The sequence below is a fragment of the Amyelois transitella genome, chromosome 26, assembly GCF_032362555.1.
Source record: "Amyelois transitella isolate CPQ chromosome 26, ilAmyTran1.1, whole genome shotgun sequence".
Classification (NCBI taxonomy): domain Eukaryota; kingdom Metazoa; phylum Arthropoda; class Insecta; order Lepidoptera; family Pyralidae; genus Amyelois; species Amyelois transitella.
Genome location: NC_083529.1, coordinates 6,860,939 through 6,877,022, shown reverse-complemented (window position 1 = coordinate 6,877,022; position 16,084 = coordinate 6,860,939). Strand labels below are relative to the sequence as shown.

Below are 16,084 nucleotides of genomic sequence, written 5' to 3'. Positions count from 1 at the left end.
TTACTATAAGCTCGCGTAACGATATATATGTACGTATAGTCCGCTTCGCAGTGGTAGGGTTAGTTGAAATTGGGGTGGGGGAATTGCAGCGTTCTACGTTCGAATTTTCGAATGGAAATTGCCTCTGTTTAATTTGAATTCAGGTATGTTTTTTTTTTAAATTGGCTCTTTTATAGAGAGCTGGAAATGTCTATGGCCGATTCTGCCATTAACTTTTTTCTAATTTTTTTTTTCATATATTCACGTCTATGTTCCTTGCTGGGTAGACAGAGCTAACAGTCTTGAAAAGACTGATAGGCCACGTTCAGCTGTTTGGCTTAATGATAGAATTGAGATTCAAATAGTTACAGGTTGCTAGCCTGTCGCCTAAAAAAAGAATCCCAAGTTTATAAGCTTATCCCTTAGTCGCTTTTTACGATATCCATGAAATAGAGACGGAGTGGTTGATATTTATAAATAATTATGCAATAAAACCACAAAATAGCTTGGACACGAATGCCATGTATTTCAAAGATGCGCGCGCATGGGACGCCGCACCACAGATAAGGGTTGCTACACACATAGGCGGGTCGGCACTGTCGGTTCGGCAGCATTTGTCGATCAACAAAGCCGACCCGAAGTAATCACTGCACTTGTTCGGCTTTATTCGGCTTGTGCCGATCGGGTAGTTCATTCGAGTAAACGCATCATTCGATTCGGCAACTGCCGAACGGTATTTGTGGAACGAAAAAGCCGACTCGCAACTACTACTACAACATTCGGTTTCATTCGGCTTGTGCCGATCGGGTATATACGTAGTTCATTCGGGTTCAATCGGCACAATTCGGTTTTCATTCGGGCGTCACGCGTCGGCGTCGTCTCTGAATGTTTGTGGTCATTTTGTACATGCTTGTCGTAGTATACACACGTAAAATGGAGTGGTCGCAGGAAAAAACAATCCAATTTATCGAGTGCTATCGGTCTTACCCGTTGTTATGGGATTCAAAAGACGAATTCTATAAAAATAAAATCAAAAGACATGATGCCTTAGTAGAAATTGCAGCAAAGTTTGAAGTCGAAAAAGTTGAAGTTGAGAGAAAAATTAAAAACCTCCAAAGTCATTTTTTAAGGGAAAAAAAGAAAGAACAAGACAGCAAAAAGAGTGGATCTGGGGCCGATGAATCATTTACTTCGAAATGGTTCGCCTACAAATCTTTATTATTTTTATCATCCAGAAATAAACCTCGCAAGACTATGGATTCGCAAATGGTAAGTTGTCTACACAATTATAAATGGCCTTTTCTGTCTATGTTAAGTGTATCTGTGTTATAGATTAGATTAACTGATAATATCCATTCTCCTTATCCATCCCATCCATGTAACCCTTATCCTTGCGAAAGTATCTGTCTGTCTGTTACCTTTTCACGTCAAAGCCGCTAAACCGATTTACTTAGTTGAAAATCTAATAAAGTGCGGGCGAAGACACGGGGCGGGAAGCTAGTCCAAACTAATATTATAAAGAGGAAAGATTTGTTTTTTTGTTTTTTTGTTTGTAACGAATAAACTCAAAAACTACTGGACCGATTTGAATGAAATTTGGCACAGAGATAGACTTAACCTTCAGGAGTAACATAGGCTACTTTTTATCCCACTGCTGGGCATTGTTTGTAGTCCACGCGGGTGAAACTGCGCGCGGACCGATGATTTTTTACTAATCAATGCCCAGCCTAAACCATAGAAGCTATAAAAGCGAAATTTGGACAGTAGCTTATGTTATTAATGTTATGCAATAAAAAATAGGTTTTTTAAATTTGACTTTAAGAAAAGACCAAATGAGGTTGAAAAGAAAAATTTATAAGAATCCTATTCAAAATTTCGCCACCTGTAAGTATCATTCAATAGCTCAGTGGTAAATGCCAAGGGTCATATAGTTGATGTCGATGTCGATGGTTCGATCCGTGGTACCCGTGTGTAAGTTTTTTTTTTTTCATTTTATTTATTTTTATTGATTTTTAGAAAATATTTCTTATATTCATTGACATTTTGATTAATTTTTATTAAAATTTGAAATTTTGCCCGTTTATAGTATGGAACGACAGAGGGCGCTATTAAAAAAATTAAAATGTGAATAATTGCGTTTTCGAATTAAATATTTTTTTTTATTAAAGGTGTATTTTTATGTTATTTTTTTAAACCGGTACTTCTATTTAAAATCGGCTTAACATGCAAAATTTTTTTATTAAAATTTGAAATTTTGCCAGTTTATAGTATGGAACGACAGATGGCACTGTTAAAAAAATTAAATTTGAATGATTGCGTTTTCGAATTAAATATTTTTTTTTATTGAGGGTGTATTTCTATGTAATTTTTTTAAACCGGTACTTCTAATTAAAATCGGCTTAACATGCAAAAATTTTTATTAAAATTTGAAATTTTGCCAGTTTATAGTATGGAACGACAGATGGCGCTATTAAAAAAATTAAAAGTGAATGATTGCGTTTTCGAATTAAATAAATTTTTTATTGAGGGTGTATATTTATGTAATTTTTTTAAACCGGTACTTCTAATTAAAATCGGCTTAACATGCAAAAATCCAATAGTTACATTACCGATAGGGATCCCAATGATACCGACGGATTTACCTAAGTATATACTTTGAAAGGTTACAGTTTCCTGTAAAGGTCTCATTTGCCCTCACTATAAATAAATCCCAGAGACAAACATTTTCGATTGTTGGCATCGACCTCAGAAAGGAGTGCTTTTCGCATGGGCAATTATATGTTGCTCTTTCTCGAGTAGGATCTCCAGAAAATCAATATGTTTTGTTGCCACTTACAAATACGACGGCCAACATAGTTTTCAGTGCAGCATTACGTTAAAATAAAGGAAATTTAACGCAACCGAAGCCCCGGTCGATTGCTATGTTATTAAAATGTTTGTTCCTGGGATTTTTTTTAAATTGCCTATGTTACTCCTAAAGGTTTAGTCTATCTTTCAAATTTCATCAAAATAAGTCCAGTAGTTTTTGAGCCTATTCATTACAACCAAACAAACAAAGAAAGTTTCCCTCTTTATAATATTAGTGTAGATTAGTGTACCTAGACTACATAGTATAAAACAAAGTTAGCATTTGTATTTGTTTTATTCAACGAAATTAATTGCAGTTTACATTATATTCAAACAGTTTATTCTCGAAAGTTTTTTCATACAAAACATAATTGTAAGAAATCCCCGTGCGAAGCCGGGCCGGGTTGCTAGTTAGTAGTAAATAAAAAACTAAAATCTATACTACAACATATTTATTTAATTATCAACACAAATCTAGCTAGCTACACTGATTTTAGTACATATTAATAAATTTTAATACTTATTTTGCCAAGGAACTTTTCCTTGATGCGAGCAGAAATACTCAGCAAATTCATCCCTGACAATTTCACCGGGCGAAAAATTGTACAGCATTATTGGTTCAATATTTGCATTTTCAGCGTTAGTTTCTTCAGCCTCTCCTACGTTTATTCCCACGTCATTTGTGGCATTTCTTCTATCACCTTGAAACGCGTAGTATTCGTATAAATGCCTCGATTCATCATTTCTTCGGAGAAAATTGTGTAGATGTAATAATGCCATCACAACCTTTGTTACTTTGCTAGGTTGTAATTTGAACGGTCTTCGAAAGCACCCATACACTTTACTTAAAATTCCGAAAGTACTTTCAACCATCCGACGTGCTCGACTCAAACGATAATTGAAAATTCTAATTTTCGATCCCTTTTTCCCTAAAGATGTGTATGGTTTAATAAATCTTTCTGTTAAAGGAAATGCATTATCAGTTATAATTACGTATGGTGTCCGGCACGGTCTCCCAGGAAGCTCACTGTCTTCTGGCACATTCAATGTTTCTATATTGTCCAATATAGTATTTGAAAAAACTCCGCCGTCTGATATTCGACCTTGGCATCCAACATTAGCATACAGGATATTATAATCAGAATCTACAAGTGCCATTAACACAATACTAAAGTATTCTTTAAAATTGTAGTAATCAGTGCCACTGTGAAATGGTGCTTCAATTCGCACATGTTTCCCATCTAACGCACCGAGACAATTCGGAAAGTTCCATTTATCGTTAAAACCCTTTGCTATATTTTTCCACTTTTCTTCGGTATTTGGCATCTGAAATGTAGAAAACTATTTATTTATAAGTAATTATTATTTTTTCAGATTGATTACACTGCTGAAGACAGCTTAGATAGTACGACTGCTTGCACTGAAACCTCAGATGAATGCCGAAAGCGTTCACGCAACGTGGGGAATGTCAACGAAAAAATTTCGAGTGCATATTCTATTATGACGGAGGTATACAAAAATCGGAGTGACAAAGATGAATTCTCCTTGTTCGGTGACCAAGTAGCTGTGAAGTTGAGAAAAATTTATTGTCCTTACGCAAGACTTACTTTGCAAAATAAAATAAATACCCTTCTAATGGAGGGGGAACTCGGAGTATACGACTCATATAATTACTATCGACCAGACACAAGTACCAGCTCTGCAACTAATGATGGTACTAATAACTTTGTGCCAGATTCTGACAAACAAGGATATATTTCCATAAATAACAATAAACCAGCTTTGATTGATAATTCTCAAGAAACGCAGCTTTCCGTTCCTAAAGTTATTGCAGAAGAACAATCACGTGATCCTTTAGCTTAATGTCGTGCATTTAGTTTGTTCAAAGCAACATGCTAAAAATGTGGTGTTTATGTTGATTTATGATGGATGATAGTTCTTAAGCGACGCAACTTTCCATTCCTGAAATTATTACGGAGTAATATTCGCGTGACTGATAATTTTTTAGTTAAAAGCTAGATGCTAAAGTTATTTTATGTTGACTTTATTTGTTAATTTTATTTGTGATTGATTTCGTAATACCAAAAAATGTTTCCATTTTTTTTAATAAATAAAAAAATAAATGCAGATTCTAATTTCGAATATGTTCCTTTAACCCAACAATTAATCACCTTGAATTATTTCTTACCTGCATAAAGCTCTTCAACTCTGTGATTAAAGCTTGACTTACTACAGGTACTATTTCAGAAACACTTTGCTGTGAAATTTTGAATGTCTGCATTAAACTTCCAAATGAGTCTCCAGATACATAATATCTTAAAGTAACTCCGAGTTTTTCTTTTGCAGTTAAAGCAGTTCTCCATTTTGTATCATTTTTGTTAATTGATGGTCCAATCAGTTGAAGAAGTAATTCAAAATCACTACTTGACATTTTAAAAAAATCTTTGAATCCACCGTTGCTTCTGTATTCTAAGTTTAACACATCACAGTCATCTTCTTGTAATCTATTAAGAAAATCTTCATTGTCACGATTTTGAAGGCCTCTTCGCACCCAGAATCTTCGAGGTTTTCGTAGTAAAGAGCCGGCAATAACGACAAAAGCTGCGGAAATTAACAACACGTCGTCTTCGTCCCACATTTTTAGCACTACTGAACAAAAATTGTTGCCAAAAGCCGATCGGCATAAGTCGGCAGTTGCCGAGCCGAGTGATTGTGTGCGGCTCCGAGCGGTTTGTGATTCCCGAACATTATCTGCATATATTCGATTTTACCGCCCGGTTTGGCCGATTGTTCCATTCGGCTGTTGCCCGGCCTTTGTAATCGAGCGGCAAAGACGAGCGGCTTTTTTCCCGAACATTCATCTACACATATTCGATTTTACCGCCCGGCTGTGCCGATTAATGCCGGCCCGATTATGTGTGTAGCAACCCTAACGGCACGGTTCATTTCCTTTTCCGAAAAATGTTGTGAAATCTTCAGTTTCCCCCTTAAATAGGTATCTATAGGTATCTCATGTTTTATTTACTGTCCTAAACCAATTCATGTAAGTACACAGAAAATATGTAGGGATGATTAACAATAGTACATAAATCCTGCTTATTTCTAAAGAAATCTCTTCTAGTTAACCCGAGACAGGAGACATTTCTAGTATTATACCTATAACAAACTTCATGAAAAAATATTCAAAAAGTCTAAAAATACACTTGCCGTATTTATCTGGCTAATTAAATCCTCAGAGAAGATGTGTATACAAAACAAACACTAATTCCCCGGGGATAAATCCGGCCTCGAACCCTGACCCGTCATTAACGACACCTGATACTCTCAGATCGTATGTCTTACCACTGCACTGCCGGCTACGAAGTACGAACTGACTATGTAAATTTGAAAGATTAACCCACAATTAGTTTTATTTTAGTTTTGTAAAGGTGGTTTGAGTATTTTAATATAAAAAACTAGAGGCCGCCCGCGACTTCGTCCGCGTGGAATCATTCCCGCGGGGACTCAGGGATAAAAAGTAGCCTATATGTTATTGTGGGTCTTCAGCTACCTACATACCAAATTTAATCGTAATCGGTTCAGTAGTTTTTGCGTGAAAGTGTAACAAACATCATACTGACATCCTAACATACTCACAAACTTTTGCATTTATAATATTAATAGGATTATATCTACATACTTCGTAAATATAATTTGTTAGTATATAAACATAGTTTTTAAGAAAAACTCATTTATTATCATGGGTTTAAACAATAGGAAGATTAATTGAATCTTAATAGTACTTTACAGAGGTCCAGATGAGAAGGTCTTCCCACAAATAAGTACTTACAAATACATACATACATATAGTCGCGTCTATATCCCTTGTGGGGTAGACAGAGCCAACAGTCTTGAAAAGATTGAATGGCCACGTTCATATGTATGATTTTAACCGGGCACCTTACCGATTAGACCACCTACGCTCAGAAAGTAAGTTCTGATATAAATTTTATGTAAAAATTCAAGAGTCAAGATAATCGGAAATCTTCTTCTACACATGCGCTTTGGACGCGGTAGTAGTTATAATTAGATTTAAGTTAGGCATGTGTCGTCAATAAGTGATACCTTGTATCCAATTTTGAAAATAAATCTATTCTATTCTATTCTTGCCAATTACCACGATCCCTGCATACTTCTTTCGCTTCGTAGATATTCGTCAATTTTTTTTTTCTAAACTGTCCCTTAGTAATAAGTACTTAGATTTACCTAGGTACTTACACAAAAAATTGGACTTCCATTGATGCAGTCGGGTAAACATAAATTGTAGGTGAAATAAAAATAAAGAGTTATTCGGATGTTTATATAAAATCGTCACTCGATACCTTGTAAACATGCGTTTCCGCCCGGCTCCACTTACAAAGGGTTGGAAGCCGAGGTATTTTTGGTATTGAGGTGATTTCAATAAAATACAGCTTTATTATGATGAAATGTTCAATCAATCAATATATTTTTTTAAAAAGGTACCTTTTAAGATTTCGTAAAAGGCGACAAGGGATAGGCTAATGAACTTGGCATTCTTCTTTTAGGCGATGGGCTAGCAGCCTGTTACTATTTGAATCTCAATTCTATCATTAAGCCTAATAGCTGAAAGTGGCCTCTCAATCTTTATGAGAATGTCGGCTCTGTCTACCCCGTAAGGGATAAAGACGTGATTAAATGTATGTTTAATATATCAGTGCAGAAAGTGAAGGGACAGAGGAAGGCTACTTAATATCGGGAATTTCGAGAAAGCCCGATCGGTCCAGTACTTTTAAGTTGTGCGTTAATATATTAGTTAGTCAGTCAGTAACCTTTGCGTTTTAAAATATAGATTTGATGACCTTCGATAGCCTTCAAACAATATTCGGACAAAATTCCAAAGACCTTTCGGTGTCTCTGAGAGGTGTTTAGTGCGCAAAGAAGACAATATTGACACGGGGAGAACATTTAAAAAATCATACATTACAAAAAAATGTAATCGAAAACCCGCTTATCCGGGCTGCGTAAACGGGAACAAACATACCATAGACATATCGGGTTCCCGCCGCCCGCCGCGCTGTCAAAGTGACAGTTTGTTTTGGCGCCAAAATACATAATGCTCAGTCAAACTCAGTTTGTTTTCTCTACGGAACATCAGAGTAGAACGACAAAGACAATTTCGACGTTCCAAAATGGAATTTCACAGCGGACTCGCTCGATTTTCGCACTTAATATTGTGCACATTAAGGTTTATTTACTTAAGTTTGATGTTACAGAAGATGCTATGTTGTTTGTCGATCCGTAATTCTATATTTTGGCGGCGTGAGATGGAAGGGTGAAAAGGTAAACAGATGCAAGTTATTTTAGTGAATTCATCTTTGGTCTCTGTGTATAAAAAGTGGCGCCGTTTGCGATGGTGATTGACGTTGGTTATGAATTTAGTTTCTTAGGGCTTAGGTTAGATTTGTGAATGACGTGTTTGTCTTACTGTATTCTCTTTGAAGCAAGTTATAGCCATGATGTATATGCTTATGTTATCCCAAAATCATGGCATATTTAGTAAGTATGTAACTGGTTATTAATTCGATAATTTTAATAAAAAACATATACTTTATCTCATGTCAGGGAGATAAATTTTCTTTATTATTTCTAGGAGTAATATCATCCGTCTGGCGTTAGTTCTGAATGAGGTGTCAGTTTAAGGCTAATTCTTTTAAATTCATGCAAATAGCCAGAGTTAAATGAGTAAATCTATAAGCAAATTTAAAAAGCCATGAATCATCTTTAACTTGGGATTCTTTTTTAGGCGATGGGCTAGCAACCTGTCACTATTTAAATCTCAATTCTATCATAACGCCAAATAGCTGAACGTGGCCATTCAGTCTTTTCAAGACTGTTGACTCTGTCTACCCCGCAAGGGATGTAGACGTGACCATATATGTATGTATATATGAATCATCTTTCTGATGACACCCTCAGTTACCTATGTCCTAATGTATCATTTTATAAAAATAAACATTTGCAATGCGTGCCATGTAGGGTAAGGAGGGGGAATGACGCTCAGTGGGTAATGGCGTTCACCTAGGTAAATCTATCAAAACGCAGCATAGCAACACGCCACGACGCATGAAGGCGCGGGGGAAGGGGGCCTCTAACAGGCGGCGACACGAACCGACAGTCAGCCTGCATCACCTGACCGTGAAGTGCATTTCTTTGTTTGAGGCCGCGCCGATGTAATTTTACGTTTGGTGTTTTCTGTCGGTAAGTCTTAAATTTAATGCCTATTTTATTATTAATTTACTTTTTCTGATAGTTAAACTATTCTATTTTGTAAATATAGTAAATTTTCAACTCTATTGTGCATATTTTTATTATTATTTCACATCAATCGCAAAATGGGCGTTTGGGGTTATACCGCTCATTTGAGCGCCATTACCCCTTAGTGACAATTTTTATTTCATTGTTGTAGATATGCCAACAAAACGTGAAAGGACCACCCCTCAACCCCTATGAAAATTATTTTAGAAGACAAAGAAAAGAAAAAAGTAGAGAAACTTAAGAAAACGGGGAAAAAAGTTGCCAAAGGGAAGAAACCAAAGAAACAAAAAACGCACAAGAGAAAAATTTTAATGTCCAGTTCTTCAAATAGTGATGATGGAGACCAAATATGCGACGATGACAGCGATGATGACATGAATGTGGATAATGAAAATTACAATAAAATGCATCATCTGCGAAGAATTCGGCAAAAACAAGAATTGTGGTACCGTTGCACCCTCTGCGGGCTGTGGGCCCACGCCATATGTTCGGGATGGGATGCACCAGATGGTTTTATCTGTGATTTATGTGTTCCAAAATAATTGTTATCATTTTCTAATTAGTCCTAGCTTTGACAATAATGATTAGTTTATGATACTATGATAATTAAAGTGAATTGTGATAGTTGATTTTAAGTTCAAAAATTTTACCATAATTGTTAAATTAAAAAAGACTGATTTATCGTACGAATAGGGGTTAATTAATACGAATTTGTGTTTCTAGAACTCACTTTTATTTTATAATGTTGATATCATTCCTGTTTTTTTAATTAACACATATATAATCGGTTATATTTCTTAAAAACATGTTTGAGCGTCGTTACCCCGTACCCCGAGCGGTATTACCCAGAGTAAGGGGGCAATGCCGCTCAAGCATGCTTTTTTTAAAATGTTTTTTTACTATTAGTAAATAAAAGGTATACGCTGTTATTGTTAACTAGTTGATTACTAGAGAGTTAAAGACTATGTTTCTTTTTTAAATTTTGAATTAAAATGTCTAATCAAAAAAATACACCATTTTTTCGTTAGCTGAACGCCATTCCCCCTCCTTACCCTAATATTGTCAAAACAATCTTGAACTAACTGAACCGTGGTTTTACCTACAAATGATTCATGTGTCAGTAAAATAAGACAATTTTTGTTTTATGTAGTATTCATTTCGGAAATTTTTCTAAAAACCCAGGTAACTTAATGTATCATAAACATCCGGGTTTTAGTAACAAAATAAACTCTTACCTAATTGCTCGGTAGCAGAATTTCTGGGTACAAATTCCGTCGGGAAGTCATACATACTACTACACGTGCAACGAGAACTTTAATGATTGAGAACCTAGTTAAATTTGATTGATTTTGCTGTTATGGTGAGGGAAAACATCGTGTGAAACCTGCACACTGCACATTCCGACAACTTGATGTAAAACCGCGAACCAAGATCAGACATACATACATACATATATACGGGACAAATTACACAGATTGAGTTAGCCTCGAAGTAAGTTCGAGACTTGTGTTACGAGATACTAACTCAACGATAATATATTTTATAATAAATACTTATATAGATAAACGTCCAAGACCCAGGCCAATCAGAGAAAGTTCGTTTCTCATCACGCCCTGGCCGGGATTCGAACCCGGGACCTCCGGTGTCACAGGCAAGCGTACTACCGCTGCGCCACAGAGGCCGTCAAGACGCCGAGACGTAGATACTTCGTGTAAAACCCTGATTTATCTACTTCAAGGCGACAAATTGCCTCCCTCAAATAGGTTAGGATATTACCAGGGCTAACGCCAGGAGGATGATGTATAATAGCTATCTATAAACATTGACTGACCAATGTATGGCTTGTAAGTATTTTGGCATGAGCCAGCTAGTATTTATAATCTAGTAGAAATGGGAAGGCCTAGGCGAACGTATCTTGATCAAATCAAGGACGTCCGAGCAAAGGGTCAGGTCAAGAGTACCCGAACCGCTTGCATGAAGAGAGTTATGAATGTGGATGAAATGAAATAAGTGTGCAGAGATCGTGGAAAGTAGAAAGATGTAGTCTCTGACTACCTCTCCGGAAAAAGCGTAATTTAATATATTTGTGTAGTACTTACTACTATGTGTGTAGTACCTACGTACCGTGTGGTTCCCGGCACCAATAAAAAAAGGAATAAGACCACTCCATCTCGTTCCCATGGATGTCGTAAAAGGCGACTAAGGGATAGGCTTATAAACTTGGGATTCTTTTTTTAGGCGATGGGCTAGCAACCCGTCACTATTTGAATCTCAATTCTATCATAAAGCCAAACAGCTGAACGTGGCCTATCAGTCTTTTCAAGACTGTTGGCTCTGTCTACCCCGTAAGGGATAAAGACGTGATCATATGTATGTATGTGTAGTACTTACCTAGTATAATCTCTCTTGCAATAAGTCTTCCCATCCCTGACGAAGCAGGTACACGATTCGTCAAGGAACTGCCGGCACTCCTGGCACTTCAGACAGGCGGCGTGCCACTCCAGGTCGGGGGCCACCCTCAGGATGTACTGGTCATGGATCTGGCCTCCGCAGCCCACGCATAGGGACAGCCGCAGCTTTTCTGGAAGATAGGAAAACGGGTTATGTATTTAAACTCTTCCTCAGAATTAATGTCTTAAGATTAAATAAATATAAAGTTTCTTTAGTTATTGAAAAGTTTGTTTTTGTAAATTCTATTTAGTTATTATCATTGGTATCGGAAAAAGACCGGAGGTAGATAATATAGGTAACCTTTGTTTTGTTAAATGTTAACTTTGGCAAATTTTCATATAAGTTACCTAAAGGTATTTTCTGAAAATTTCATTATTCTGAGGTGCATAGGTTTAGTTAGGTATGATTTAAGAACTTGTGTAACTAATGCTATTTCTTGAGAAAAAATGCACATTCAAACAATGGAATGTGCGCTCGTAAAAACAAGATAAAAGTAGTCTAGTGTCATGTGAAGAGAGTCAAGAAATTCAAACGGTGATTAGGATGTCTGACCATACGACTCCTGGTCTTAAACAGACCCTGGATCTACCCTAAGGAGGATGCAACAGCAAAAAAAAAGGTTCAATCAACTGCCTTCCTTAGCCTTATGAAAAAAGTTTGACTCTATGGCCATTTTAACATTAATTTAAAACACCTTTTTCCAAAGAGGTTAACGGGGTCACCCCTTCTTAGGTATTCGATATTCAAATTTATATCTGTGTTTAAAAAGATGAATGGCAGGCAGAAATACAGGAATTATGAATAAATTATTGTTCCAAAATCGATATTATTTCGGTGGGCGTGGCTTAGCCGCGCCCTGCTGTGGCGTTGCTGAGAAAATGTATCTATCCTTGTTGCAAACGCTATCTCTGTTACTCCTATGCAGGTTTTGGGAATCTAAAAATATGGAAATTGATTCGTGTTTTCACTGTGTCAGGGTTTTTACATAAGTTTACATAAAATGATGAATCAATCGTGTAGAAAAATGAATGAGAATTGTTTGGAAACCTGCATTTTTTTAGAAGGCAACAAAACAAAAAGCCTACCTAGATAAAAGTAAATTTAAAATTTTGATTTTTTTGTATTGCCGTGTGGTTTCAGGCACCAATAGAAAACATTATAGGTAGGACTACTCTATTTCTTTCCGTAAAAGGCGACTAAGAGATAGGGTTATAAACTTGGGATTCTTTTTTTAGGCGATGGGTTTGCTCAGTATCTGTCACTATTTGAATCTCAATTCTATCATTAAGCCAAACAGCTGAACGTTACCTTCGTCTTTTCAAGACTGTTGGCTCTGTCTACCCAGCAAGGGATATAGACGTGGATTATATGTATGTATATTTGTATTGTGGAATAAGTATTTTTCTTACTTCATCAGTTACGAGATTGGTATTAAATTCCTTTTTTTTCCAGCAGTTTTTTGCATTCTCACTTTAAAAAAAACATATGTAAGTAATCCAAAAATGACTTAAGTACCTAAGTACAAATTATATTCAACAAATTAGGATCAAACTATGATCGTCAGTATGCAGAGATCGTGGCAAGTGGAAAGAGGTAGTCTCTGCCTACCCCTCCGGGAAAGAGGCGTGATTTTATGTATGTATGTATGTAAATTAGGATCAACGACCTAATAAAAATATGAGTGATTGCGATTTGAAGCCGGGACCGTGACGGAATGGCACACAATGCAGTCGAAATGCAGTTATAATACTTTACCTGACTCGTATAAACATTAATTGTTCGAGCTTGCATGAAGAGAGTTATGAATGCGGATGAAGCGAAGGAAGTGTGCAGAGATATTGGCAAGTGGAAAGATGTAGTCTCTGCCTACCCCTCCAAAAAAAGGCGTGATTAATGTATGACCGTACCTTTGATTGTCTTTATTGTACCTACATATATATATTCATATAGCCACGTCTATATCCCTTGCGGGATAGACAGAGCCAACAGTCTTAAAAACATTGATAGGCCACGTTCAGCTGATTGGCTTAATGATAGAATTGAGATTCAAATAATGACAGGTACTTAGCTAACCCATCGCCGCCGATCTCTTAGTCGCCTTTTACGGAAAGAAAAAGAGTACCTAGTCTTATAATGTTTTCTATTGGTGCCCGAAACCACACGACAATATAAACAAATCAAAATTTTAAAATGACTTTTATCTAGGTAGGCTTCATATTTTGTTGCCTTCTAAAAAAAATGCAGGTTTCCAAAGAATTCTCATTCATTTTTCTACACGATTGATTCATCATTTTATGGAAACGTTCAGTTCACGATTGGCTTTGTCTACCCCGCAAGGGATGCAAACATGCCTATAAGTATATCTGTAGACATGTATTCAAATCAGTGTTGCCATTATAACTGTGAATGCACAAATGCACAAAGAAACGTAAAGTATGCAAATTCATTTCATTATGAGAACTTTTGCAATAAAACTTTATGTTTCCGGAAAATATGCACGAAAAGTACTTATCGCTTGTGAATTAAGGTCACCCAGTGTAACGAACTGCATTATTATATTCTAATAACCTCTTTTATCTTAACTAATATTATAAAGCGGAAGAGTTTGTTTGTTTGAACGCGCTAATCACAGGAACTACTGGTTCGAATTGAAAAATTCTTTTTGTGTTGAATAGTACCTATAGGTATTAAATATACCTATGTATAACATAACGCTGCAACTTTTAGGAGCGAAGAAATGATGGTAAATGTGAAAATAAAAACGGGGAAAATATACAGGACAAATTACGCAGATTGAGTTAGTCTCGAAGTAAGTTCGAGACTTGTGTTACGAGATACTAACTCAACGATACTATATTTTATAATAAATAATAACTATATAGATTAACATCCAAGACCCAGGCCAATCAGAGAAAGTTCTTTTCTCATCATGCCCTGGTCAGGATTCGAACCCGGGACCTCCGGTGTCACAGACAAGCGTATTACTTACCGCTGCGCCACAGAGGCCGTCATCATGCTCATAATGATCCATCCATCCATAACTATGTATAAATCTGAATACAGCAAAGGACCACTAATTACCTAAGTTAAAATATCCAAGTTAATAAATAAGGCGGAATGTTGATTAAGCCATTAAAATTGTTAGCATAAGATCAGCGATGCCGTGTGGTTCCCGGCACCAATACAAAAAAAAGTAGGACCACTCCATCTCTTTCGCATGGATGTCGTAAAAGGCGACTATGGGATAGGGCTTATAAACTTGGGATTCTTCTTTTAGGCGACAGGCTAGCAACCTGTCACTATTTGAATCTCAATTCTTTCATTAAGCCAAACAGCTGAACGTGGCCTATCAGTCTTTAAGTCTGTTGGCTCTGTCTAAACCGCAAGGGATATGGACGTGATTATATGTACGTATACTTTAACTTTGAGATGTACTTTTTAACGTTTGTGAATCACCCCCCCCCCCCCTGGCCTGTCTGATAACTATGCTACAGTCATGTAAACATAAAAAAAAACAAAATTTTACTTCAAAATTCACAAAAAGCATCAAAATATTCGGAATGAACAATCCTACACGTATGTTAACATTATATGTGTGTGAGTGTGTGTGTGTATGTGTGTTCGTATGTGTGTGTAAGGCTTTAAAAATGCGTGCGTTTGAATTTATTGTGTCAATAATGAACGCTGCGCTGCCGCCGTGTCAGATTGTAGGGTCGCCGCGACCGCAGAAACAAGAATTTATTTTATTTATTACGAGAACAACATTAAGGTGCATTGCCGTGTGGTTCCCGGCACCAATAATAATAGGACCACTCCATCTCATTTCCCATGGATATCGTAAAAGGCGACTAAGGGATAGGCTTACAAACTTTAGATTCTTCTTTTAGGCGACGGGCTAGCAACCTGTCACTATTTGAATCTCAATTCTATCATTAAGCCAAACAGCTGAACGTGGCCATTCGGTCTTTTGAAGACTGTTTGCTCTGTCTACCCCGCAAGGGATATAGACGTGACCATATGTATGTATGTTTGTATTTACAGTTGTCAGCCCTGAATGCAATGCGGTATTGGACGCGTCAAAGACACCGCTATCGGAGTCTGCTATAGCTAACTTTATCCTATGACATTACACGTTGATAGGGCAGAACTTCGCTTAATGCGATCGTGGGCTTGTTCCAATTAAATTCGTTTTAAAACTGATTTCACATACATAATAAATACTACATACATACATACATATGGTCACGTCTATATCCCTTGCGGGGTAGACAGAGCCAACAGCTATTTGGCCCAATGATAGAATTGAGATTCAAACAGTGACAGGTTGCTAACCCATCGCCTGAAAAAGAATCCCAAGTTTGTAAGCCTATCCCTTAGTCGCCTTTTACGACATCCATAGGAAAGAGATGGAGTGGTGGTATTCTTTTTTGTATTGGTGCCGGGAACCACACGGCACCAATACAACGCATAATAAATACTTATGAAAATATAT

At 36.7% G+C, this 16,084-nt stretch overlaps 3 protein-coding genes and 1 long non-coding RNA gene across 6 annotated transcripts in view; 2 read left to right on the top strand and 2 right to left on the bottom strand.

Moving 5' to 3' along the window:
- The window catches only part of LOC106138235 (insulin gene enhancer protein ISL-1), a 47,605-nt gene that overhangs the window by 11,380 nt on the left and 20,141 nt on the right, over positions 1–16,084 (bottom strand). For all 3 annotated transcript variants that reach the window (XR_009657412.1, XM_013339334.2, XM_060951873.1), the window contains exon 2: positions 11,533–11,722. Coding sequence is in view for 2 of the 3 variants with exons in the window: in XM_013339334.2 (XP_013194788.1) it covers positions 11,533–11,722 (190 nt within the window). In the remaining variant the exon portion in view is untranslated. The remainder of the gene's footprint in view (positions 1–11,532; positions 11,723–16,084) is intronic.
- LOC132903440 (uncharacterized) lies at positions 547–5,021 on the top strand. Its single transcript, XM_060951803.1, has 2 exons — positions 547–1,248; positions 4,201–5,021. The coding sequence occupies exons 1-2, from the start codon at positions 865–867 to the stop codon at positions 4,687–4,689; spliced, it is 873 nt and encodes a 290-aa protein (XP_060807786.1). The 5' UTR covers positions 547–864; the 3' UTR covers positions 4,690–5,021.
- Positions 1,925–5,464, bottom strand: LOC132903439 (uncharacterized). The gene is made up of 2 exons (XM_060951802.1): positions 5,015–5,464; positions 1,925–4,152 (listed from the first exon to the last, which is right to left on the bottom strand). The coding sequence occupies exons 1-2, from the start codon at positions 5,462–5,464 to the stop codon at positions 3,340–3,342; spliced, it is 1,263 nt and encodes a 420-aa protein (XP_060807785.1). The 3' UTR covers positions 1,925–3,339.
- Positions 8,877–10,152, top strand: LOC132903444 (uncharacterized). The gene is made up of 2 exons (XR_009657407.1): positions 8,877–9,084; positions 9,293–10,152. It is a non-coding gene; the product is annotated as an uncharacterized LOC132903444 (long non-coding RNA).